Here is a 27052-nt window from a genome sequence, read left to right on the forward strand (position 1 = left end):
ATATGGGTAAAATTAAGAGCATATTATGACTAGAGTTTTTGTGCTGTCTACTGGGAGATTTTGTAGGTCTGTTAAAGTTCTACTGAAAACTAAAGGCTGCTAAAACATGAAGACTGAATTTGCAAAAATTTGAGAAACCAGGATAATCAATTGACTTATAAAGGACCTCAGAGCAGTGGGTTATTTTATAAGTCTTCCCTTATTGCCAAACACCCTTAAGAATACTTCAAGAAATCAGGAAAGAACAGTCGGCACTGAGTTTAGTTTTTCATCAGCTTTCTTGAAATCATTAAGCTATAACCTGATATGTTCCCACTCGCCCCTTCTCCTCTCTCCTTGCGTCCAGCAGGGAAACAGGATACCTCTTAATTTTCACTTAATTATTRAAAAGCTATAAGCTATCATAAGCAGCAAGTATCTCGTGCAGTTTCTTTGAGGCACTTCAGAGAAACTTCAGGCCTGATAGTCATGCACTTACACTTACATTAAATAGTGCAGACTGTGCTTTTATAGTAACAACACACACAAACACACTAGAAGTTACACAGAGATGAATAAAGTAATTTGTAGAGTATGCTAAAATGAAATGAAATGAAGCTTAAAAAAAGTCACCTGCAAACTATCATCCCTGCTTAAAGTCAAGAAAAAGACAGAGGTTGATCAGCTACACCACTTTCAAAAACAATTCAAATAATCAAGAACACAAGAGCTTCAAAGCAACTGAGGTGTTATATCAAACTTGCCTCACTGCCAATGGGGTGGCAGGTTCAACTTTTGGTTTCTGTTTTGGGGCAGGTTCTTCTTCATGTTTGCTCTTCCAACCAAGCCAGCCACTTGCAATAGAAAAAAAGTATCAGGAGAGTCATACTAATGGTTCTAAAATTCCTCAAACTTATGCGGCTACTAAAACAAAAAAAAATCATTTAATACTTTGTATTTTATTACCTGGCAGCATTAAATAATGCTGAAGTCAGTTTACTCGCAACTGCTAAGGCAACATGAGACAGTAGCGGCTGTGAGCTACCCTGAAAGGAAGGAGAAGAGTATTTAGAAAGCCAAGAAATAGTTCTTAGACTGAACTCAACTGCAGAATAGTTTTTCAGGCCTCTTATGGACTTCCAGCTCAGAAAAGCACAGCTTTAAGATTCTACAAAGTTTTAATTCATTGTCCCCAGAAAAGCCATTCTGACATCTCTTTAGTATTTCAAAATCCTCCTGCAAGGCACTAGTAGCTCAGTAAGTTTCTGCAACAGAAATTAAGAACCTTGTGTATGATTTATCATGGAAAGTTAGCTTCGGAATCATGGAAGGCTTCGATATCATGGAAAGTATGGCTTCAGCATTCTTGCAAACATCAACATTAGCAGTTGTCATAAATACACTGGAAAAGCAAGAGCAAAACCAAAATTCTGATTCTAGCACTTTCAATCAGCTTTTGACCCCTGATAAGGACAGCAYGCTTTTAGGGTCTGAATGTACAAGACACACATAGGTACATTGCCATCCTTTTTCCCCCAATGTGAAAGAACAGCGTAAGTGTGTCTACAAGGTAACATTAAGCAAAAACTGAAGTTCCACTACATGAACAGATACTACGATAAAATTTCCTCAGTATTGCCAGGCTGTATATATAACATGATCAAAGCCTAAAGGTCTCCAATAATCCATAAGATGCATGTATACACAATCTCAACCTTTGTTTTGTTTTTTTTTAAAGCCATTAAGGTACCTAACAAATCCTCCCTCTGCCCAAAAGAATTTTAATTGATTATTACATTGATTTTAAGATAAAGAATAAAGGTTCTCATTGGTAGGAACCTGTGAAGACATCACTAACACACCCAACCAAACAGAGTTTTTTCCTCCAGATGATTCCAGTTTCTGAAGATCAAGAAGAGGGGGAAATGTCAGCATGAAATGAACATAAGAATACTTTAGAAATACTCATACAGAAAAGAGAAGGATTAATTATTCAAACAGTTTCACTAAGTCAACTTTGTAGTACATACCTCTAGAGCAAAAAAGAAACCAGTGAAAGGACTGGATCCAACAGTAACATACTGAGACATAGCAGGTGGGCTATTTTTTATAGCTGCATTATATCCACCTATATTGGAGGCAGTCTTCATTTGATCAAAAGGAGACAGTGTTGTGATACCTAACAAAAAACATTAAGAAGAGTGTCTTATACTTTCAGAACAAAGGTACACAATTTTATTCCAGGCTTTAAAAGTCTAAGTATGTTCCTGCCTTCTTGGCTGACCAGGCACAATTCAGGGGGAGGGTGAAGTAGGAAATAAAGATCTAGCTACACAAATTCCTAAGAAAACAACAGAAATAACCTAATGTACTCAGGTTATTAAAAAATAGTGTTTGTTTATTTAAGAGAGCAGAAGTCCAGTCCAGTTTCCTTCAACAGTAAGACAAAGCCACCTAGTTTTCATAAGAAGCTGAGCAAGATTTGTTGTGATGATGAAAAACAGGAAAACAATCTTACATGATGAAGAAGGGAAGCTCCCCACAAGTGGCCTGAGTATTAACGGCTACTGAACCAGGAGAGATGCACACTGAAGAACAGTATCAGTGCTGTTTAGAGTTGAGCAGCAAAAGTTTTGCAGCAAAAACACATTGATGGCTATCCAAACTTCACTTGTCTGTTTAACACACTTCTGACCGCCTGCCTGCTTTTGTGAAAGGGAAGAAAGAAACTAAGCTTGCTCTCCCTCAGATCTGCCTGTCTGATAAGAACCTGGGCTTCTGCAATTCTTAAGGAGTCAAAGCCTTTGACAGTCAGTTTGGGGTTTTTTTTGGAAAGGAACAATCTAAACTCGCAGTTTCTTGAATGAGCCAGATTCAGGCAAGATCCTTATCAGTCTTATCCTACCTGCCAAACAGTTCTTTAACCTGGCAGATATGGGAAGAACTGCATCTGATCTAGTCTCTCTCTTGGATGTTTCTTAACAAACAATAGGGTAGAACAGTTACAAGTCTGCCATCTTTTCCCCTTCAAGTGCAGGGGGGGGGCTCAAAACAGACTAGAAGAGAAAGAAGAATATATTTTTTATGATGGTTAATGAGATCATTCACAACTTCAGTCCTCTCCCACTATTCATTTTCAGCCAAAGAGTACCACAAATCAATACTGTAAATCCTAATTTAACAGCACTAAGACACTTAGTTTCATTCAGCTTAATGTTTGAAGGTAAACAGAAATGCTTACCAATACTAGCATGGTCAACGATTGTATCCACATCCTGCAAGCCCCACTTCTTATAAGCTAACGGTGGCGGCTGCACATTCTCATTGCCGGATGCTGCAGCTGACAAAAGTTGGTAAAACACACACACACACACACAAAAAAATCTCTATTGAGTCAAAGACAAAGGAATAGCACAGCCAAGTAAAATAAAATTTTGATAAATACTGAAACCACAGAATAACCTGGTTTTAAATTAATATACATTTAAACTTTTGCTGAGCTAAAAATGGAGCTTTGGAATACTTTCCTTGATGTAATTAAAACATTTAAGAAAAACTAACTGAATAAAATTTCACATGATATCCATCACAACATTTGCTATTTTTAGAGAGCTTTGCCTTATCAGTTATTTACATATTTATATTCTGTACAAACTACAGAATGCTACTACAACTTATTTCTGTGCTCTGGGCACGTTTTAGAGGGAACTCCTCAGCCAAAGCAATTGCAAAGCCAGCATATTCACAAGACATGCAACAGTCTGAGGTACAAGCACAGGTAAAACTAAGGCGATGACTGAAACTCCCCAAAAATGTATTACAACAAACACATAAACAATCAAGAATAAAAGATCATGTAGGACCACTGCCAGAGATATTACAGCTAGCTTTAAGTGCTTGTCTGCAAGCAGCGATCTTCTCTCATGAAAACAGTAGGATGTGTTTTGGCTGTGGAATTAGATGGATCTTTCTCATTATAGCTAAAATCAGTACCTGCATCTTTTCTTTCTAGTTTGCTGCATGATTCACAGAGTATCAGTTTAAAAGTTCCGATTTATGGGAGTCTTCCCTCTCCTCTGTTCCATGGAAATGCCACCCCTCCATTAAAAGCATAAAAACAACCATATTAGACCCCAAAATCCATCTAGCCCAGTAAAGGATCTGAGCACAGCTAAAACCAGATGTCTAGGAAGAATATTAGAACAAGGACATATATCTGATAACATATCTCTAACATGTCTTCCAGCTTCCAGAGAGATCTTCTAAGCCAGAGGTAAATTCTAAGCACTCAGTAAACCTCCACAGCTTTCTCCTTTATTAACCTGTCCAGTCTCCCTTTGAGCCCAAGAAAGTTTTTAGCATCCACATCATCCTTAGGCAAAGAGTCCCACAATTTAACCCCACACTGCATAAAAGCCATCTGCTTTTATTTTGAACTCACTACTACCTAGCTTCATTTCATGCCCCTTCATCCTGAACTGGAAGAAAGAGCAATCTATTCCTATCCACTATCTCCATACGATTCAAAGAGCTGTCTCACCACAGTAGCATTCCTCAGTTCTTTACCACTCGTCCCTTCTATGCAAGGTTCCAGCCTCAACCTAAGGGTGCTGCTGTCCCAACAGTTCCTAAAGCTGTCATGCTGGCAGATCCATTGTGGTTCTTCCATACACTCAGCCTCATGATATAACTATTTTCTGCTGACGCACCCTGGTGCAGAGGAAATGAGAATCTGACAAAACTGAAGTACAATGAGAACAACCATCAAGAAATTCAGGAGAACAATCCAGCAACAGCTTCTGTTTAACATTTTATCTCCCGGACTTTTAACAGTCCTGTGCTTGTACAATCTACCACACAGTACTGTTATGTGGTTCTCCCATCACCCCAGAAAACTGACCCAGCTTCCAAATCACAGTTCAAACAGGCACCAAAGTAACGGAACAGGATCAAAGACTGCAAAGTCTAACAGGTACCAAAGACTCTCAGGCCTTCATTAACATGAAGAGCATAGACCATTACTAATGTCACCATTACAGTGGTATCAATTCCCAAAAGGTCTTTCCCAGGAAGAAAAGCATTTCACTAACTCTCAGTGACATCAGCGTCCTGACTTGCTAAGCACCTTAACAGTATTAAGGTAACAATGTGCAAGACAGGCAATACTACTCAGATAACTTGTGCTCTGAGGACACTTTCTGTGGAGGAAAAAAACTGCTTGTATGCAGCAGATGCTACATGCCGATTGACAAGCAAGGAAGATCCAAACTCCACCTTGATTTGGTACTTAACAAACAAAAACAAATTTCATATACAGTAAAAGTACTATTAACAGCCCCAGAAATAAACATTTCCTTTTAAACATACCTCTTGCTACCTGATTACGACATGCACGAAGGGACTGAAAGAGGCTGAAACCATCAATTGTCACAATTGCTGCTGGATACAAGATACTGAGTTCTTCATTCTGTATATTAAAATAAATAAATAAATCAGTGTCATTGTTGTAATAGTAGCTTTTCTAGCTTTTTATATTATTTACTATCTGAAAATGAGCATTACATCCAAACAGTAAATTTTTAACAATCCCCAGACAACAGAATAAGGCAAAACTAAATAAAACAAGTATTAAGCTGTCCAGTATATGAATATGCAACAGTTATTCAGGCACATTATTCTGAATTTTTATCTTCTTTCACTGACTTTTATATTTCCGTAATAYATTTTATGGCTTAAGGAGAAAACACAACAGTTACAGCAGCTTATGAAGGCCACAGAGGAACAGGTTTATCTAGAATACAAGTATCAAGGATATATGAGCTAAATTCTGAAACTGGATTAGCGCCTGAATTACCACTTGGGCACATAAATCCTAATTTGGTCATATAAATGCAAGATGCAAAGACCTTAATTCGTCTGCATTTCAAAACTGATCCCAAAATGTCACGCTAAATCACATGAGCGTTTGTATAAAGCCAGCTTAAAAATTTCTGTAACTTCATTAGTTCTCTGCATAAAGCATGCCAACTCGGTCAAGAGCGAAGAAGGCTGGCTTTTCTACTAAATAGCATGAGCTCTACAAGAATCTTTGCAGGAAATACTTGTAATGAAATGCATATTCCTAGCATTATCTCTCATGAAGATTGTTTTACCTTTCAGCTGTCTTCTCTGTGAAATAATTGGAATCAAGTGATTATGAAAGAGTATACAGCTCTTGGCACCTGTCAAGTTGCATTTTCTCCTTTCGTCAACAATACATTACTATATTTTGTGCACATAAATGAGGAAAAAAAACAGGAAATGAACAAAGTCTTCCTTTTCAAGGATAGCACAGAAAAAAACAGAATTAATCTATTAAGCTAACTATATTTCAAAGGAGACAGAAAYAACTGCTGAATCCTCAAACCATATAGATAAGAATTCTTATAGAACAAGAAATCTATAGTCTCTTGTTCTAAAGAATTTTCCACTCATCAGAAATTTGTAAAGGATGTAGAGGATTCACAGAGAAGACTCCCTTCCATACCCCAAAACACTGCCACTGCGCTTTTGAAATAATCTGACAAAACCTGTTCTGTGACACCAGGATGCCTGGGAATTTCATAGGTTCTGCACTTAAGCTGCAGGACAGGATCTTCATTTAAAAGCTGTGCAAGAAGCAGCACTCCACTCTAGAAGAGAAAAAATAATAAGCATGAACATTACTGCCCCCTGCTTAGGAGAGGCAAAAAGTACTATCTGCAGAAAGAGATGTTTTATAGAAATAGATGTTTATTACAATAGCTCCCATGTGGCCCTGCCATGCTGAGAAACCTACCTCAGTGTAGAAACGAACATAGCCAGAGGTGAAGCCAACCACAATGCAGGTCCAGTCAGGACGGCCTGTGGAACTCCTGTTTCAAAGATATACCAGAAATTAAAAACCAAAACCTGCTCTGAGCTGCACATTTTCAAAATTGTACTGTAAGGGGACTGACAATGCATATACATAGGAAAAGATCAGTCCTTACCTCTTCTGACTTGCCAACGGGATACACAACACACTACTCACGCATTCACTAGAAAAAGAAAGGTATAATTAATCAGCATATTTCATCCTCCAGTTCTGTGAAGTTTTGTTTTATAAGACACTCTTGCCAAATCAGCATTTAGAGCATTTAAAAAATATATATTAATGCAGCATATAATTTACCATACAAATTCATACTAAGTCAAAAAAGAAAAGCCTCATTTTTAAAGACATTTTAATTGCAAGTTCATATTAAGAGACACCATTAGTGTCCAAATACATTGTATATTGTATGTCCTTATTACACCCTGTTAATGCTCTCTTTTATCATTCACAGATTGATTAGTCTGCCAATAGCCTTCAGTACGGATTCAAACAAGTCTGATCTCATGCATCTAAAACCAAACTAAGTTTGTTCTGATTTGTAATGATTACTAAGAATAATCATTAAAAAACCCTGAACTTTACTTATCAAAACACATTTCTGAAATCCATTCTGTAATTAGTAGATTTTATAGACATTGCATTTTATCACGCCATAACCTGAAAGTGTTTCAAGAGCTAAACTCCTAGTTAATGCAAAAATCTGAGCACCTTTAACCAAAGTGTGCATGCTCAATAAATGCAGAAGAGCAGCCTCAATTTCTCATATCAAAAGGTTTATGTTACTGCTGCCATGATGGAAAGTTTTACTTTGTCTAGGGAAACAGAAGCAGTGTGAAAGTTTTATGAAACAGCCAGCACACAAATTTGAGATGACATACTAAACAGTACTTAAAGCATAAATGCCTGCAGTACTGTTGATTATTTGCATTTCAGGTCACCTCCATTTCCCCAAGCAATGATTAAATAAGCAAGCTAAACAACAATGGAAAAAAAAGTTTTCTAAATGCATGTTTGACATGTAAAAAATTACAGCTTAAAAGTGTTAAGTATCTCAGTGAAATCTCATTTTTAACAGGAAAGCTTAGCCACCACAGGACTTTATCAGTTGAAGATGACTTTGGGCAAAAAAATTTTCAAGTCTTTAGGCAATCTGTGTTATATTTACACATCCACAGAAATAGAAATCTCACCTACAGGAAACACTTGCAAACCTTACGTCAAGCAGTAATGAATATGACTGTGTCAATCTAAAGAAAGCTTCCCATTCCATATGTTAGTGTCTCTAGGGACCAAAAACACACCTTTTTTTTAAAAACTAAAAGATGACATGGTAACTTCAGTGGTAGGATGGAAAAAAAACACATAGAGACACACTACAAAACAGTTCAAATCTATGCCAGCAGCAAGTTTATAAAATAGGATTATGCTTTTTACAGATTGGAGAGAAGCTGGTTAGGTCAACACCTCCCTCAACATAACAGAAGCCAATAGGGAGGATGTTCAAAGGGAGACAGCAGCTCAAGACTGCAAACTTAAGAGGGTTTACAAAAATATTTGTAAGAATGAAATGCAAAATCCTCCCCCATATGGAGATTTCAGAAAGAGTCTGTCAGTTATCTGAAGATAGATCTAGCAGAAATATCATATAAATACCAAAAGCAAGACCAAAGTAAATTTTCGAAGTCCTCTAAATAACTTAGAGTCAAAAACCTATTTCTAAAAGTGACTGAAACATGTAAGAGGCTATTTATCAGGGACATCAAAGATAAACCCTGCATACATGAAGTTTACTGCACCTTGAAAGCTAAAAATTTTTTGTATTGCATGAGTTTTGCTCACTGGTTATGACCTGGAGTGACTTCTTAATCAGGAAGATGACCTCTGTATTTGCGTGCATTTAGGAAGATTAAAAGAAGCATTTCTAAAAGACTTCACACACCTCCAGTCCCAACATTCCCTGACAAAATTCCATCTCTACTATAAAAGTGGATTTTCAAAAAGGGTATGCATACTGGGGGGTTTTGCTAAAATAAGAATTTATGAAAAGCATTGTGATAACCCAGACTTGTTAAAGTTTCTGAATTATATGCACTTGCACTGATTTCCACAGACTGTACCTCTGTTAATCTGTAGGAACTCATACTGAGATATCACAGTACCCATAAGCAGTGACTTTTTCAGACAATGTTTCTGACCACTCAGCTTACTCCATTTCTCCATTTATAACATTAGGATGCATAAAACCATGAAACGCACTTCAGTCAGAGCACTTCTTCCCCAAAAGTTTGGGAAGTATATTTAAATAAAAATCATGTTACTATTTATTACATACATTACATACTATTTATTAAATACAAAAATGACATTTTAATTACAGCTACAGTTCAATACCTACCCTTCTTCAACATTCAGAGAGCCACTCCAGCCAACAGCATATTGCATTTCCTCTTTTCCCTTGTCACTGTGCTTCCATTTAGCTGCCATTAAGAATAAAGACACCGTCTACAAAACCAGTCTTGCATCTCACAGATGTAGTCCTAGTTCTAATCTTTCTCTTCTGTACAATACATCCTGCCACACTTCAGTTAAGCACCAATTACACAACTTGAAGATTGTTTGAAAAGAAAAAAAAATTAAGTGACCTTTAAAAACATGTATTTTCTTAGAAATTCACAGGGAATGACATGCTATGAAAAGCCTCCTGAAATGCCTAATCTTGTTTAAAGAGATATATACAGTCATACCTACTTCATAAAATTTTAAAAGGTTCAATTAATAAAACAGGAATCCTTAGGAGATAGGTGCCAAGCAAGGGCAAACAACTTCTGGGATGTCTCCTGAAAGTGAGCCTAAACAAACAGCAATATTTTAATTTTCATCCCCAAGAAGAGCATGGGAAATCTACATTAAATTTGACCATGTGGTTTTTAATCACCTCAGTGATCACCTCATAACCAAGGTTAGAAAACACAAAACTGTCATTCACGTGGCTCTTCCAACTGACATTTGATTGTTGAACTTTCTGTGAAGAATTATGTATTGCTATCTTTTCATTTTCTACAGAAAATCAACAACTAACCTACATAGGTTACAGGGAATGACAAATGCAGCATGACATCTTCGTGAAATACATCTAGTTACCTAACTCCCAGGTTCAACAGGTTTTTTTTTTTAAGGGTATACAATAAACCCTCTGTCAGGAGGTTCCCCTTCATCATGCTTGCATACCACCAACTGCAGCTGTTAATAGCACCAGCACATCTGAAAATGGCAGTTGGCTGCTCATTGTTCACAGATCACTAATGGTACCTATAAAACCATTTGGTAGCCCTGCCTTACGGTAAAATAAAAATAAATAAATAATAAGAAACCCTGTCAACCATTTTAGAAGATAGAGAAGAATTTTCTGTCAAAGAAGAAATCTTAAAAGAATCCATCTTGAGACTCTCTCCTCCAAGTGACATTGGTCCAGTTAGCTCATTTTTTTCCAAGGGAAGGGGAAAAAAGGTAAAACATTTCTTAAAGGATAAAACTAACACAGAAGACAAAAGTTTTGTTTTGCTCACTGAGCACAATTAATGTCAACATCTCTGAGCATCTCTGACAAGTTAGTTACAGTATATTCTATATCTAATTATTCATGACAAAATAGTTTTCTCACACCCAAATATAATTGAGAAGTAAAGACAAAGCATCCAACTTGCCTAGCAGTACCTGAGGAATGCATGACGTACTATAAAACACTCAGCCATTCCAAAATTCTTGAAGACAGAACTTACAGGGTGGGGGGGATGGTTACTGTTAAATCTACTAGGATATACACTTAATAGAATTTATACTTACGCACTAAAAAGACAGCTTTCTGTTCATTAGCTATTACCATCAAGTCATTTGTTGGTGACAAGGACAACACACAGTCTTGAAGCCAGTAATTTCTCTGGTTCTTGGAAGTAGATTCCTCTTCTTCCTATGGGTAAAGATGTAGTAAACAGCAGAAACTTGCAAGACTCATGACAACATTTTGCCTTGCTCTCAACACCAATGCAGAATGCACTACTACCTGCCAAATTACTAGAGCTCAAACTTGCACAAAAAAGACAAGACAAATGCATCAACCTTGCACTAATTATATCAGCGTGTCTACAGAGCAGAAAAAGAAATAATCACTAACTCTGCTCCTTGAAATCCTCTCCTTCACCAGAGAGAGACAGACCTGGAATAAAGTTTGAAGTTTTATTATTTTTGATAAGATACTGGATAAGAATATCTTTAGTTACACTCATAAATCATACTCAATACCAACAGTTTATCCAAGCTTATTTGCAGACCAGCATTCAGTAAATATACTGGCATATGAAGAAAGGAATTAAGGGCTGGCATTCAGATTAAAGCATTATGGTAGGTAACATAACAGGTATCATGTGCCTTTCCACAATAAGGAACTTCACAAAGAAACAAATTCAATGTAAGAAGCACCAAACTTCAAGGGTTTAATGACAGTAAGTATAGAATTGGACAGTGTCATATGTGTAAGAGCAAAAAGACAGCATCACCTTCTCCTCTGAGCAACAACCTGACTCTGAGCAACATCTGACTACAGAACAGATGTGAGGAGCTCCTGCTAACCACAGTTCAAAGGCAGAAAGTAGGTAACGCCTTTTTAGCGGATTGCTACAAGGTCTCTCAGAGATGACACTCCTGTTCTTCTATCTTAGCTCCTTCCTCTTAGCTTGATCACAGCAATACAGTCACTTTCCCCTGTCCACATGCTCTATTTCCAGAGTCACATCTCCAGTACTACCTCCTCCTAGCCTTCCAAAAAAGTTACTCCGTCCTCTAGTATTTCAAAGCAGCTATATACAAATGAAAAACCCAAAAGCTTGTGTGATCATTTTTCTGAAAATTCTCTGTAAAAAAATTGCATTTACATGAAAAAAATACATATACATCTACTGCAGGTAGAGACAAATTGTAGGAAGAATTTACATATCAGACACATAATCAGCTATTTATTGTATTTATTTCATTTCATAAGGTTACAGCATAAAAATGGTCACGATGTGAAAATAAGAATGTCCTTGATGTCCATTGCATGCTCAGTATTAGCACACTACAAGCATTCTGATAATTACCTTTGTCCTAACTATCGCTCGATTTGTATAGGAAGATACCTATTTTCATGTCATTTTGGTCTGTTAATAGATGCCAAGTTTTATAGCAACAATTTTCCCCTAATTACATTGGGAATTAGGACTGTACAAATATTTATTTGGGATCTGCCATTCTATAACTCTAAAATTCAAATACGGAAGCAGCCTTGGACCATATTTATTAGCAAATCAACCAGTCTACTGCAATAAGTTACAAATTCCACTGAAAGCTAGCTTCAGCCAGAACATTTATATAAAACATTTGAAGCTTAAAAGCAGAGCTGTCATTACATACGACTTCCCAAAGCATACTAGCAGGAAATGCCTCTAAAAGATATTGAAAGATACTACACACACTCACCAGTGATCCCACTGTCTCTATGCATTAATACAGATACATACACTCTGCTACCATATATGAATTGTACATCTTCCTCTGCTATAGCAAATCTTCTAGGGAAAAAACCTGTATAAAAATGAAAGTCTGTATGAAAAAGAAATGGGGTTCCTTCCACTCCTACCCAACATCAGTAGGAATGACCTAATCTTTGCCTATGGAAAACCAGCAAGATCACCGTCCTTGTAGAAAGGTAGTTCCATCGTGAACGTGCAAGACAAAAGCCTTTTTCTTTATATAGCAAACAATCACATGGCCTCAGCAGGGACACCTGCAATCACTTACAGGATTACTGCCCCAGTTGCTAATACTTTTATCCAGGTATTTCAAACACATGAAGTACACTATCATATCTGCAGAGTGAAATATGAGCAGCCTCTTTGGCATTTTTCAAGGCTTTACAAGAGGTGATGAAGTTGTCTGGGATACTCAGGACAACTTTAATTCCTCATGACAGAACAAAACTCGGAATGAATGAAAAGTATAAACCTATCACGTGTCAAAACACATTACCAAAAAAATCCCAAAGAAAATCCATGTAGTTAATTTTAATGTACCAATTTTCAAACAGGAAAAAACAGAAATGTTGAAAGCTTAAGAGAAATTAAAATTATATCTCAAAGAGAGAATTTAAATAAAAAGTTTTGTATGTATAAACAAAGAACTTGAAATCTACAACATAAAATATGGCCATCTCATATTAGTGACAAAAATAAGTAAAGAGTTAAAATTGAAAAGCATTTAACTTGTCAAAAGCAGCTGCCTGAAAAAGGTGAAAGACAGAATGATTAAAATCAGCACTTAAGATTTGAACATCAGCATCCCTACAAATAACCAATCAGCTGCACAAAAAGACACCTTACAGAAGAAAAGAACCCCCCCCCCCGCTTTTTTTTTAATTTCTAAAGCCTTCATAAAAGTTGCTATGTTCCATGAAAGAGGTACTGTCCAGGTGACCTTGAGAAATTCCAAAAAAGATATATTTTATCACCAACTGTGATGCAAATCAGCAAACAGTTAGAATCTTAAAAAGGAATTCATTATAACAGTCATCCTCAATGCTACTCTAGACTGATGCAATCATTTCAGTTTGTGTTCACCATCCATACACCTATATATATGCTTATACACAGAACAAAGAATGCCCCGTTTGCTGTGAATGATAGTTCTTTCTTCCTGAAAGAGTTTAGCCTGGAATCACAAGCAACTTTGGAGGAAAGCAAACAAGTGAAGGGGGTTTCACATGTTTGGCCAGAAGCACTGGAAGGCTGTGAACTACCTGGAAGAAGAGTCTGTCATTTTAAAGAATTAAGAGATTTTAAAACTCCCCTTGACAAGCTCACCAGCTGCAAACAGGAATGTGTGCTTTAAAAGAGGTTTTAAAATTATGCTTGAACTAATGTCATGGCTTCATCAGCATGATTTTTTTATAGTTTATTTTTTCAGAGGAACAAATTTTGTTAAAATGACTAACTAAAACTGAACTAATCTTAGTCTAAAGTTTTGTAGAGGACAGGCTCAGTGTGCATTACAAGTTAAAAGAATAATTCATTAAGTCAGATAAAGAAACCTTACATATCAATATACAAATTCTACAGACTTCAGTATACAGAAGTTTAGATGAACTGAAATAAGCTGATGTGCAAAAAAATACTGCATTCCAAAATCCTAAGACAATGAGGAGTGGAACAAGAGAGCAGAAAGGAAAACAATTCATCAACACATGCAGAGTCTATCAAATAGCAGCATAAGTAGAAAACAAAGTATTTGTTCTCAACACTAAGGAAATTCTAAATGTTACAGCACATCTAATAAGGATGTGGCTTGAGAAACACTCATTTCATGGAGATTACAGTGGAGCTGAAGACCCATCCTATTTCAGAGTTTTCATATTCTTTTCTTTCCCTGACAGCATCTAGAGTGATTCATCCCTGAGAGACCACTCATGTTGTCTTGCTTTCTCATCTCAGCTGATGATCTGTTCCCTGCTGAAGTAAGCAGCTACAAAGATACTGCCCAACTCACTGGTGGAGTTCCTGCATATTGAGATAAAGACAGCAGATAAGAAAGTTTCATTAGCAAGGTGAAGTCTGAATTCCTCAATCCATCCCATTAGCGCTCTCTAGGAGGGAATTATTCAAGCAGTTCTGTTCAGATGACTCATTCGGATGCAGAGAATTTCTACATGGACAGTTTTCCCTAACAAAACATCTTATGCAAGTCAGCTGGCAACTGAGAAGTCTCAGCCTTGCCAACAATTCTAGACTAGCCGCGCTATTCTAAGTGGAACTAGTTGGGATAGAGGGATGTTTTTTTTCCCTTTAAAAAGCAACTGTGCTGCCCCATCCTACAGAGGCTATATCAGCACATGCAATTCGAGCCCTCATATACCATCCACACATCACAACATAAAAGGAGTACTACGCATTTATTAGAAAGATGCTTACATCAGTGGTTCAGGATTTAGGAGTCTGTGAATTCTATTCATTCATGGTAGATTTTCGTAACTCCACTGCCATGTCCAGGCTCCCAAAACCCATTGTTCAGCCAGCTAATAAAAGCTGCATATCCAAATATGACCTTCTTTGCCATCATATTTAGGATAAATAAATAAATAGAAATTGACTATTCCTTCCTCTTCTCAATACTTATTTTTTGGCATTAGTCCCAAGTGGAATGAAGGCCTATGCATCTATTTTTTTCCCAGTCATTTTACTTTGTAACTTTTATCCCATTCTGATGCATTTCCAGCATTCCCTCYCCTTCGTGCATATTTTGGACTGTCATTCACTAACCATACAGGCAGCTACAGAACTTTAAAGCTGATGGCAAAATTCAACTCTTGCTCAGAGAACAGGGCATGTAACTACATCAACTTGCATCATTCTTTTAAAAGTTCTGGTAACGACACTTCTCAGTATTAATTTTATATTGGAATGGAGGCAAGCAGGAGGAAAGTAACATAATTGTGGATGTGAATCACCTGACCAAAGCAATGAAAAATCAGACAATACTGAAAAATGCCCATTACCAAGTAGTCATATTCAACTTTTTGCATTGTTTCTAGAAAAACATTACTTCTCTTAAGAAAATAATAATAGGATGCATACAACCACACCCTGCTGGGAGTTGGATATTGAGGTAATCCTTGTCATCATTTCAGCTTTCTTCTTTCATGCTATACCATAAAATTCTGAGATATCTGCTCCAGTCTCTTACCTACAGATTCTCCTGTCTATCTGCATTTTGCATAGGATTAAAATTACTCCTTAAGATGCATTCTTTTGTTCCAAAAGGTTAAAAAAAAATTTCTGATAATGGTTGACAGCATGTGGAGGTAGCAACATTCTCAGTAAGGAGCACTCCTGAGGCGCTGGCAGTTGACTTTTCCTACAAATCAGCTACCAGCCCACTTTATAAGGAAGCTCTCTTAGAAATTCCAGAAAAATGTTTGGTGTTTAGCCACAGCACAGGGTTTGAGGGTTTTGTTTTTGTTTTGTTTTATTTTTTAAAATCATAACCGTGGGCCAGCATTTTTAAGAGTCACCCAGATTCTGAGATTAGATGGCCGAATTTGTCCCTCCACAGTTAATGTTCAGAAACTGGAAGAAAAAGGGAACAGAAAGGAAGAGACCCCCAAAATAAAGGAGTCTAATTATGGATGCAATTAAATACCCAGGATTTCTTTTTAATATAAAATGAAGTTGATCTTCAGTTCCCGAGTTCTTTGTGGTATTTCTATGCTTTATCAAAGTTGAGGTGGGTTTTAGATACTAAAAAGACACATCAAGCCTTTGCTCTCTCAGAAAGGACTGCAAGATTGCTCCCACCAAAGAGAGACTGAGTGAGACCGAAACAAAACTCACTTTCTCTGGGTGGCTCTAAAGCATAAGATGCCACCCCTAGGAACAGCTCCACAGAAAGGTCTGTGGATGCACTAGTGAGAATAAAAAACTAAAGAATACAAGGATACGAGTAACTGTCGCAATAAGTAACATATGAGATACATTAAGAAACAATTACAGGATTAATGGACAAAGAAGCCGTCACATTTAAAATGCTGTCCAAAATCTATCTTGGTCAGGTGATAACTACATAGGGGAAAACAAACAAACATACACACAAACAAGTAGGAGAGTCCTTTAGAAAAGGCAAGTTAGCAATGAAAACTCACACATATGAACTTACAGGTTCTTGTATTTCAGCATCATCCCAGGCTCCCCAGCCATCATCTTCCCAGTTTGCCAATTTACCTGCTTTAAATGAAAAAAAGATTTATCATATAAATATAGCATAGACAAGGAACAAAAGAAATCAAAAAAGATTTTCTGGCAGTTGTTTTCCTTCCTCAATGCATTTCCTTTTCTCCAATGCATTATAATTTCATTTATAAACAGAAACTAAATGAGTTCTACAGAAAAAAACTGAAGTAGTAGAAACAGAAGTCTTACTTCTATGAAAAAATATTTATTTTCACTTTTAACACCATTAAAAAAAAGATGTAACCTAAGTACAAACTGGAAACATGCTGTAACAACACTTGTGTTGCATAAATTAGTTTTGACTGACTTCATCTAGAACTCTGGCCAAGTAACAGTTTACAGTGCCCGGCACCAGACATCATTGATCCTTCATCAGGGCCTCTTCACTTTACAAGGACAAATTATTCAAACAGATTTGTCTTTTCTCAGTTTCTCCACCACCATTTCAAGAGAGCAAAGGTGTATTTCTGGTTTTATACAGCAAACTGAAGCCAAGAGTGGGGGGGGGGGGAACAAAAACCACACCCATGTGTCCACTTGATAAATGAACTTCTTCCAGTGGGTACAGAGACCCAAGACCTCATCGACTGCAAAATTCAAACTTCAGCTTCATTTATCTATTTGTTACTATTCCAAAGGTAGCAAAAGCCCCCATCTTGTACATATTAGCAGGCAGCTACACAGGAAAAGAAAGGGGAGAGGTAGCTCTCTCCAAACCTTCACAACTCTATGTACATGCCCCCGAACAGCTTACTGATTTAAGATGTCCCATAAGATATGGTAAGAACTACATACACATCATTTTGTGATAAGTAATATTTCTACACTTAAATGGAACATCTCCCTTTTCATAACGTGTAGTGTGTGTGTTTGGTTTGGGTTTCAAATTTTTTTGTTGTTACTTTTTTTTAAGTTAATTTCAGGACCAGCCAGTAGCAACATATGTTTATCTTCACTCCTAAGGGATGTATATGGAAATTCATCTGTAACAACAGAACACCTGAGGCCAGGATGATGCAGATTTCACCACCATCACTCCCAAAGTAGCCAAAGCAAAAGCTGAAGCTGTGGCCTCTGAGAGGAAAAGGGCACAAGGGCTTTGGCTATTCACCTCCTTGCCAGCCAACACAGAGGAAAGTTAACAAGACAAGGATCAGTTTTAATTACGCCATTCAGAAACCTCAGCAAAACCACAAGCGTACCTCAAACATCTGCAAAAACTGTGAATTGTAGAGATAGGCTCAACTCCAAATGGTCCTATAAGGGTTAATGTGCTAGTCTTTTATAGAAAAAATTGACACCTTCTTTCATTTGAAAATACAAAATTTAATGTGAATTAAAGAGCCTGTGCAAAGGGTAATTATGCACAGGTATTTCCTGGTAATAGATCAAGTTTTCCTGCAGCCAGCAACAATGAGAAGCCATTACTTGCCTATTTTAAATAAGGTGGCAACTTTCGTACAATTCTCAAACAACAAAATCGTGAAAGGCCTCAATAAGCCAATATGCATTGCTGTAGTTCAGCAGAAAAGCCGAATACCAACTCTCATACAGAATCACTAACATCAATATTACTGCTTCAGATTTCATAAGACTTCAAGATTTTCCCAAGGATTTCTTTCAATTTTTTCCATTAACTGATGTCATGCCTACATCAACCTTAAAAAGAAGTTGAAATGTCATGCCTCAGTTTAGTTTAAATTTAGTTTTAAGCAAGCAAGATTCTGCCATTCTGGATGGTCAAATGGTATGGACAACAAGATTTATATCAAGAACACTCCAATTTTATTTGCTCTAAAAAGTCTGGTTCCTTTAGCACTACACAAAGCATCCATTACAACAGAACAGAAATCCATACTCTGTCTGTTTAGGCAGATATTTAAATTTTTGTATGGCTAATGAAGATGGAACCTTAAAAATATATTTAAGAAAGAAGCTTTTCACCAATACTATTGAGAAGATATTCCACAAGACTGTGTAAGACAAAACACCCACTCCATGAATAACCTTTATTAGAATTTGAAAGGTGTCTACCATCCACAAAAAGGGTGAGTCAACCAGTTTTACTGCATCATCGTCAATACAGATCTCACTGCAGTTATTTCAGACATAACTATGTAAGTAAAAAGCTTCAAAGGGTCATGGTCTCATCTCGTACTTGAGCCTGAAAATTTTACAATGCACAAATGTATTAATAAAAGGGAGAACTATGGCAAGTGTTGTTGGATATAAACTGCAAGAAGAAAACACTAACTAAAACTTCAATGTTTACTCTAAGAAAGCTACATAAAATTCTACTTTTGTTTGAATTTCATTAGCTCAAAAAGACGACAAAATCCCATTTCCACCAAATTCATGGAGGAAAAAAGTACCTTCACATGCCACAGTCCAGTTCTGCTACTTCCGGGAGAAACATAACCATGTCCATGAAACACAGTCAGCCTTGAGGCCAATGCATTCCCTACAGCACTGAGCAGATCACCATTCCAAAAGATCTCAGCCACTTCATTTATGAGACTGAACGCTCAACACAAACCTTTGACTGTGAGGATTCTTGCTGCCTCTTTCTGAGCAGTTACATTTTCATTACTGTCATCATCATGCTCAGATGAATCTAGATGAATCAAGGATAAGGTAACGTTGGGGCACTACGCCATAAATGAAACTGCCATGGTCTTTTCAAAACTGTGACCTACTTTGCAAAGCCAGCATCTCCTACAGCTTGTAATCCTTACAAGCTTGCTCCTTTCTATTCATTCTCCACACTATATATATTGCCCATGTGTTTTAATTGCATGTATTTTTCAAGGCCCTGCATGCATTCCCACCTTTCATACAGTAATTCTTGTGGGAAAAGTTGTTTCCCTATCCCTGTAATTCAGGCACTTCACCTATGCAACTAAAACGGCTAGTGAAGCAGGGCATTAAACAATCATCAATAAATGATCATCAATAAAACTATGAAACAAGGGATAGAGAAGCAACAGGCAGAGGAACATGCCTGTAATACCTGAAGTCACCAAAATAATCACAGCGCTATTCAGCTGTGCCAGCAAATCGCAAACTATTCCRCAGAAGCTGTCAGCTTGCAGGAACTGACACTCTTTCCCATGCACCAGCACCCACTAACCATAGCCAGGTGAGAGACGACGCAGGAACCTCTGTGTCTACAATGAGGATTTTAAAGAAATCTCCCACATTTTCCCTTAGTAAAATCAGAGCTCAGAAGCAGTATCTGCGGAAGAAAAGACATTATGTAGTGGCCAGTAGCTAAACAAGTCCTAAACAGTTCTTGACTTGTAATATGCTGTTACTTGGGAAATCTTCAAGCTTTCTTGTGCAAACCTACATTTCTTATTCACCTCTGTCTCTGACTAGTAGCAGATGTTTGGTAAGCAGTTCTCCCTATTTTGATAAAGCAGCAACAAATGTCAGATTTTGCTTTACTGCAAAGAGAGTAAAAGTAGAAGTTGATCTACTGGGTTTACAAGAATCATTTCATTCTTTAATTTAAAGCACACAGCATTAAAACTTTACCATCACGGCATTTGAAACTTTAAGGCTGCTTATAATTTGGCAGAAAATTGCTTTAAGATGAATTTAATGCGGAAAGGTTCACTAAAGAAAATCTAAGCAGAACATCCACAGAATCAAGTACTATCCTGCTAACATTTCCATGCAACCGAAGTAACATCTCTTAAGTTAATGGTTATATCAACATTTGCAGCACTGTTGTCAATGAATAAGAGACTTCATTTCAAGCAAATTTATCATAACCTTAGGAGCCAAAAGAATAATTTTTACTGATGAACATATTTTGTTTAAAAGACAAGAAAAGAAAAGGAACAAGCAACAGAAATGCACCACTGCAGTCTAACTGGCAGTTAATGGGTCAAATCCAACATGAAGCAGAATGACATTTTCACTCGGTCTAAGATTTTCTCCCCAGAAGTAGTGCAGAATACACCCCTGAGCACTGAAAACTGCCCAGATCAGTGAACAGCTATGTCACAGGATTGCTCCTGATGCTGGAAAGGACTGGTAGGTAACAACTGCTACAGGAGTTGGACCCTTCCCACGCTGGCTGCCAGCCTCCCCGTTCTGCAGCAGCATGATGACCTGGGCCAGGCAGCAGCTGCCTTTCCCTCCAGGCACGCAGCCCTTGCCTCTCTGTTCCAGCCCTCTGTGGCGGGTGCCAAAAGGCAGGTTGGACATGAGCTTGCCAGTCGCTATTTGCACAGGTGGGAGAGTACGTTGGGGGGGGGGACACTCCCAGAGCTACAGAGGTGAAACTAACCCTATGTATATTGCAACATATATTTAAAAAACAAAACAGAAAAGCTTAAGTTTAGAAATTTTATTTTTACAATATAAAAGGCAAATTTCAATTTGTGCACAAGCCAATAATCTCTTTGCATTACTTCTGTCTTCACCAGTTTTTAGATGACCAGCCATGAAACTACTAAACTGCATCAGCTAAAACCTAATATACATGCTCTTTCTATATATAAAAGCGTTAAACGAAATCAAGTCATGCACCCATCTATTTCATATCTTAACTTCATGCATGTAATTTTTCATCATCTTGCTTATGATCTTCCAGCTTCTTTTCCATCCATGCTTCAAGAATTGATAAAATGAATATGCAATTGTTTCTTGCACTACTATTTATGTGCAAGAGTTTCAATTTTTTTTTCTATGTATATTTATTGGCGTTCTAATACCTCTGCATTACACAATCAGTGAGGTGAAAAAGACATTTCTTTTCACTTCAGACTAAGGAATTTTAGACATAGTTTAAACTCTTCTTGCTATTTAGTAATCACAGGACATTTATAAACTCTCCCGACTAGGGATTGCTAGATTTATCAAGCTGTTTTGGCAGCATTACTAGGAAGCCCCTTTTGAGACCACTATTCTATCTGATTTTCAATTATCACTTTAGATGTCTGTAACAAGTGAAAAAAACATGACACTCAAAATCAGTTAGCTCACTAATCTGAAAAGCAGTAATTTGAGAGAGAGATTTCTCCTTCTTTAGAAGGTCACTACTCCCTTCAACAGAAAAGAAAAGTTAAAAAATAATTGCCGGTACTATGAATCTTCTTTAAAATAATGCTGCAAATTTCTGTGGCTTAAAATTACAACCTATCTCCAAAACCAAAAAGTTTAAGTACCATAGGGAAAAAAAAAAAGCCTTGTGATGCTATACAGCATAGGAAACAAATGACACACAAAGTATAATATCTCATTTTTCTTTCAGGTACAGGTCACAGCTCAAGTTACTGCAAGAAAAAAGGATTATTAAGTAAAGGAGATGTTAAAGCAGCAAGAGACTCAGGGTGAAGACGATATGGACAAAGTACTCTAATGCCATTCTGCCATGGGTGTCGACAGCATATCATTTAGTCTACCAAGATCTAAGAATGAATCAATAATTATGCAAGTAACAAAATACAGGCAGAGTGAGTACTTTGTTATGGGAATACTGAAATGGCAAGAAAGGATACTTAAACATATATAATGTAATCTGGAGAGAGAGGATCTGATTAAAAGATGCAATACAAGAAAGCTCGTGAGAAGGCCCTTCAATAAGAATATACAAAATTCAATAAGAGGGACACAGACACAGTTAAGAACTCTGTTGCTAAATGCAATCTAAAATTAAATTTTATAATGCATTTTTTCTTTTTAACCTTGTTTGCAACTCTGAAATAAAAAGCCTGGTCATCTGTATTTCTGAATTAAGGTAGTTGATCCAAATAAAGCAAAGTATGCAAGCACAATTCCAAAGACATGATTAGGGGACTCCAGGGCTGAAAAGCACTTTTCAGGATGCTGCCAATTTAACAGGACCGGATTTTGGAAAAAGTTCCTCTACCAGGAATAAGCCATCACCCCTGCTGTAAAAAGGGGCAGTAAAGGACACGTCGTAGTTCTGAACTAACCCCCAAATCAGTCAAAACTTCTTTTTTTTAATCTTTTTTTTCCCCTCCTCCCTCTTATAAGCAGCAGCATCCCAAAGTTTTATGTTGGGCCGCATACTGCTCTTAAGTGACCTGTTTGCTATCAGAGATGCATGTACAATAGTTTGGGAACTCACAAATACAAGTTTTGTTCTGATGAGTTTCATTTAGATAATGGGAGATAAACATATCTGGAATTAATAATATGTGCACACCAGAAAATTACTGATTTTTTATTTTGTTTTGTTCTTATTAAAAAAAAAAAAAGTTTAGCTAGAACCTACCTGGTTATGTCGCTATACTGCTGTCATTAAGCCTACCAAACCAAGCATTTTAAAACACACAGTGTGAGCTCAGAATCTATGGAAGAGCAGAGAGATCTGACACAACAATTTAAATAAATAGCAGTTCAATTCCTCAAACAAACCAGAAAAAAAAATATGGAAAGTGTTATGCATGTCATTACCACATGATTTTTCTGCTCTTTTCAGTTAAATATCTGTTAATTTCTTAATGCTAAAATTCTGTTATGCCTGTGAAGCTTTATCACATTCTGCAAACAGGATGCATTTAATGAGTTATTTTTCATTCATGTGCAATGTCTTATTACAGAGAGTTGCATAATAGAGATGACTGTTACAGCTGTTTTCTGATGTAGCCAACATTCATCCCCAAACATCTTGCATCACAGCAAGCTGTCAAATTAAATGCAATACAAATACTTTCTATTCACAGCATTTGTACATTTGAAACAGCAGTTTTGAAAGCCACTTAGATAGCACCAAGTTCAGGCTCCACAAAAGATTTCTGTCTCAGTATTAACATTAGCATTAACTTTTCCCAAGAATCTTAAATTCTCATGCTTTATGAGTCCTGTTCTTCATTGAAATGTGAAAAATTATTCAAACCCTTTTTTAGGGAAGAAAGGAACAGGAATTCCATATGGAACTTCTTCAGCTAGCTTAATCCACAATGTTTTTATTGCTTTAAGCCAAGTAATGCCAGACCCACCACAACACATTTTATTCTAATTAGGTCCCGTTCCACCTCCCCCACCCCAAAAAGTAACCACATATTTTTATCAGAGCAGATACAGAGGCACTTCAATAATCAATGAACATCATTAAAGTTACTTTAGTATTGCATTATTAGAAGTTTCAATGTACGATTCCATAATGCAGCCAAGGAGGACACGAACAGTTCCCTTCAGTGCTTCCTGGCCCGTTTCACAGGCAGTTACTGAGCTGACTTTACCTAAGGTACAATGGAGATCTTTTTTTTTTTTTTTTTCCAGTTTATCAGAAGAGTATATCCTTCACATGAACTAGACAGATACAAACCGTTGTGCTACTGAAAGAGGGGAGGGAAAGTTGTAGTTGATAGCATGCTTTTTATCATCCTTTTCTACTGTTGAACTGTGTTTAAATGTTCACCTGTACAAAGGACGAGAAAATTTCACTTTCTCTTAGAACGAATGAAGATGCAGATTCTTTTAAAAAGTCAGTTATCTACATCTGTATTTTTAATATATGTATCATTTTGATAAGCCTTTTAAAATTAAATTTAAAATTGACAATGTAGGTTAACTTGCTATATTTAAAATAAATGAAATATACTGCATCAATGCCAAATACAACTAGATTAAAAGCTAAAGCTTTTTTATTCATACACATAACTGGAAAAGACATCTAACTTCTCATGTTCCAAAACTTTTGTTGATGTCACAGTACCACATGCTCATTTAGAAATACATACTGTTTGCACCTTCAGACAAAGCAAATTCTTTTCATTTAGGATATATACAAAAATGCTTTTACATTAATCACCCTGAATTTTAGCATAGCCAGTACATTCACAGAAAATATCTTGATAAGTTTGGTCAGAACTAAAAAATGTCCAAAGTTAGAAGAGCAGAAAAAGTTTTCATATTCTGATCTGTAACTAAGAAACCAATAAAAGAGAAGATCTGTAACTTCTAAAAAAAACCCACCAAACAAACAAACAAACAAACATCCTCACAACACTGGCAACACCTTTTCGAAAATATCTGTTATCCAAAATGTGACAGGAGCTTTTGAAAATTCTGCTAAGCACCTAAAGCACTTTATTTTAAGATACGACTCCAAAAACCAGAAATAATCAGTTCACTAATTACAGTTAACATACTCTCTGTTTATGAAAAACTTTTAGTATAAACATTTAACTTAACCTTTTCCTCAGGTAGCCAGGATCTTTCATTTAACTGCAAAATTTAAATACCAATTCTCCATAAAAATGAAATCCAGTTTCCATACAAATACAGCTTAGCTAAAACAAACAAAAAAAAAAAACACTGCAGTAAATAAAAGGAGTAGGTTCCTTATAATTTTGGTAAGCGTTTCTAAGCTATATTCATCCACATATAAGCAATTACCTAAGTACAGTATAGAATTTGACTGCAAATGAGCTATTTTCTCTGTTAAACATATAAGCAAAGACAAACTCATCTCTTCTTCATAAAAGATTAAAAATGCAGATTAAAGTCCAAGTTTTTAATGTATAATTTCATTAAAATACCATTTTAAAACAATACACTCTGCCAAGGGAGCAGTTTTTACTAAAGCTTTCTCTGATAAGAAACAATTATTTAAATCTTGCTTAGTTTAAAAATCTTTGCCTTTGCTCTGGTTATATCAGCATGCATTTTTTTTTTTTAAATGTTTGGGAAAGTGTTTTGTTTTCTTTTCCTGGTGCACAATATTAGAGGCAGGCGGTTGTTTTATGTTCTCATACTTCCCCAGTTATTCTTTATGTCCAGCAAAGAGTTTTTTCACGTGAAAACGTGCAGTATCAACAAATTATACACACAAGTCTGAAAGATTTGAAAAAGTCCAAATGAGCAATGTTTTGAAAAATATTTGATTCTAACACTGGTCTGCATCAGTGATTGAATGAGCAAATATAAAAATAGTCCAGCACACGGCCAACTCACTAAAATTGAAAAACAGCACATCTTAGAACATTCCTTGCTTCTCATTTTTGGGGGGTTTTCAAAATATTAAAAGTTTTCTCTCTTTACAGTTGCCATTTGATAAATCTACTCTAACAGAAGAAAAGCATTCAGTGGAAGTTATTTTACACAAACTATTCTCATTTATACTGCCAAATAAGAGAGAAATAGTTTAATTTCTTTTGCACATATTTTTGGAACACAAACGTGTGTTACCATCTTTTGTCTTTATCTTCAATATTCAAGAGACACTAACAACTTCTAAATGGTTCCAAAACCTCTCCTTTAGATTCAGATGATACCAAGAGTATATGCAACCAGTATGCATTTTTTAGAGCATTACAGGAGTAAAACAACATGCATAAAAATAGCACATAACTGTTTTCTAGCAAAAGTTTTGGATAATCTAACGTATGACAATGAAATCTGGCTGCACAAAATTCTTCTGAAGTTACTTTCTTCCAAGTGCATTTCAACAATAAAGTGAATCAAATTCAACTGTGAACACAATAAGAAAGCAACAATAACTTTGCCACCGAAACTTTTGTATGAATATTACTATAATGCATTTTAACTAGCTGAATATATAGTGTACTTTTATATCACTTTCACAACTGTTGCATCATTCCCCCCTTTTTCCTATCCACCTTTTAAGTTTTTAAATAAGCCTCTCTGTGCTTTCTCCCACAGCAGTGTTTATACTTGACAGTACTTTACGAGCACCCCCACTGACCTCTTCAAATGCTTTATTTGCCATGCAGTTGCCAAAAAACCCCCAAATACTGGCCAATATAGTTAAGGCAATATTGCACGAACAAGACTCAGGCCAGTGACTCATTTTCCTGCATCTGCCTAGCCTGTGCTTGGATCTGTCAGCCCTTCTCTTCTGTCCAGAACACAGGCTCTGTTCCAGAGAGCTCAGCTTCCTACTCCCTGTAATGCTGCACACAACAGAAACCTGCTCCACAACTTCGGACTACAGTCGTTTTGAGGTGGATTTTTTTTTTCAAGTCACCAGACTAACTATTTACCTTACCTGAAGTGCATTTTGCATCGTCAAGCAAGCCTACATGCAGTACTTGTTAACTTTAATAAAGACCTTCAGAGAACTGCAGCCCTTTAAGTGACAAAATCACAAAACTTGCATCCCAGACTTCGTGGCACACAGGCTCTAGTGGGCAAAGACCTTCACCCACACGCAGCAGGACGAGGACAGGTGACCACCAGAAGCTCTCCGAGAGCAGGAAGACCAAGAGCGGGTACGCCGGCACTCGGCGCCCGCAGGAGGGCACGGTAACGCCGCTCGGCTGCCCTAGCTGGTCCCACCAGGGCCGGCCAGCCCCCTCCCCCGGCCGCGCCGCGCCGGCGGTCACCGCCCGGCACCGGGCGGCTCGCAGCGGCGGGGTGCGGAGGC

General features: G+C 37.0%; 1 protein-coding gene across 4 annotated transcripts in view; it reads right to left on the reverse strand.

Moving 5' to 3' along the window:
• Window positions 1-27052, reverse strand: part of RAB3GAP2 (RAB3 GTPase activating non-catalytic protein subunit 2) — a 53246-nt gene that overhangs the window by 25843 nt on the left and 351 nt on the right. For 2 of the 4 annotated variants that reach the window (XM_026066568.1, XM_026066572.1), the window contains exons 2-12: window positions 16610-16674; window positions 10718-10841; window positions 9270-9351; window positions 6990-7037; window positions 6797-6872; window positions 6549-6650; window positions 5347-5446; window positions 3221-3319; window positions 2010-2158; window positions 946-1025; window positions 744-833 (exon numbers count right to left, since the gene is read on the reverse strand). In XM_026066568.1, the coding sequence (XP_025922353.1) occupies window positions 744-833; window positions 946-1025; window positions 2010-2158; window positions 3221-3319; window positions 5347-5446; window positions 6549-6650; window positions 6797-6872; window positions 6990-7037; window positions 9270-9351; window positions 10718-10841; window positions 16610-16674 (1015 nt within the window). Of the gene's footprint in view, window positions 1-743; window positions 834-945; window positions 1026-2009; window positions 2159-3220; window positions 3320-5346; window positions 5447-6548; window positions 6651-6796; window positions 6873-6989; window positions 7038-9269; window positions 9352-10717; window positions 10842-16609; window positions 16678-27052 lie in introns of all 4 variants that reach the window. The other 2 variants (XM_026066570.1, XM_026066571.1) reach the window with 2 other exon arrangements.

This window comes from Apteryx rowi, unplaced genomic scaffold, assembly GCF_003343035.1.
Source record: "Apteryx rowi isolate R43461 unplaced genomic scaffold, aptRow1 scaffold_243, whole genome shotgun sequence".
In the NCBI taxonomy this organism is placed as follows: domain Eukaryota; kingdom Metazoa; phylum Chordata; class Aves; order Apterygiformes; family Apterygidae; genus Apteryx; species Apteryx rowi.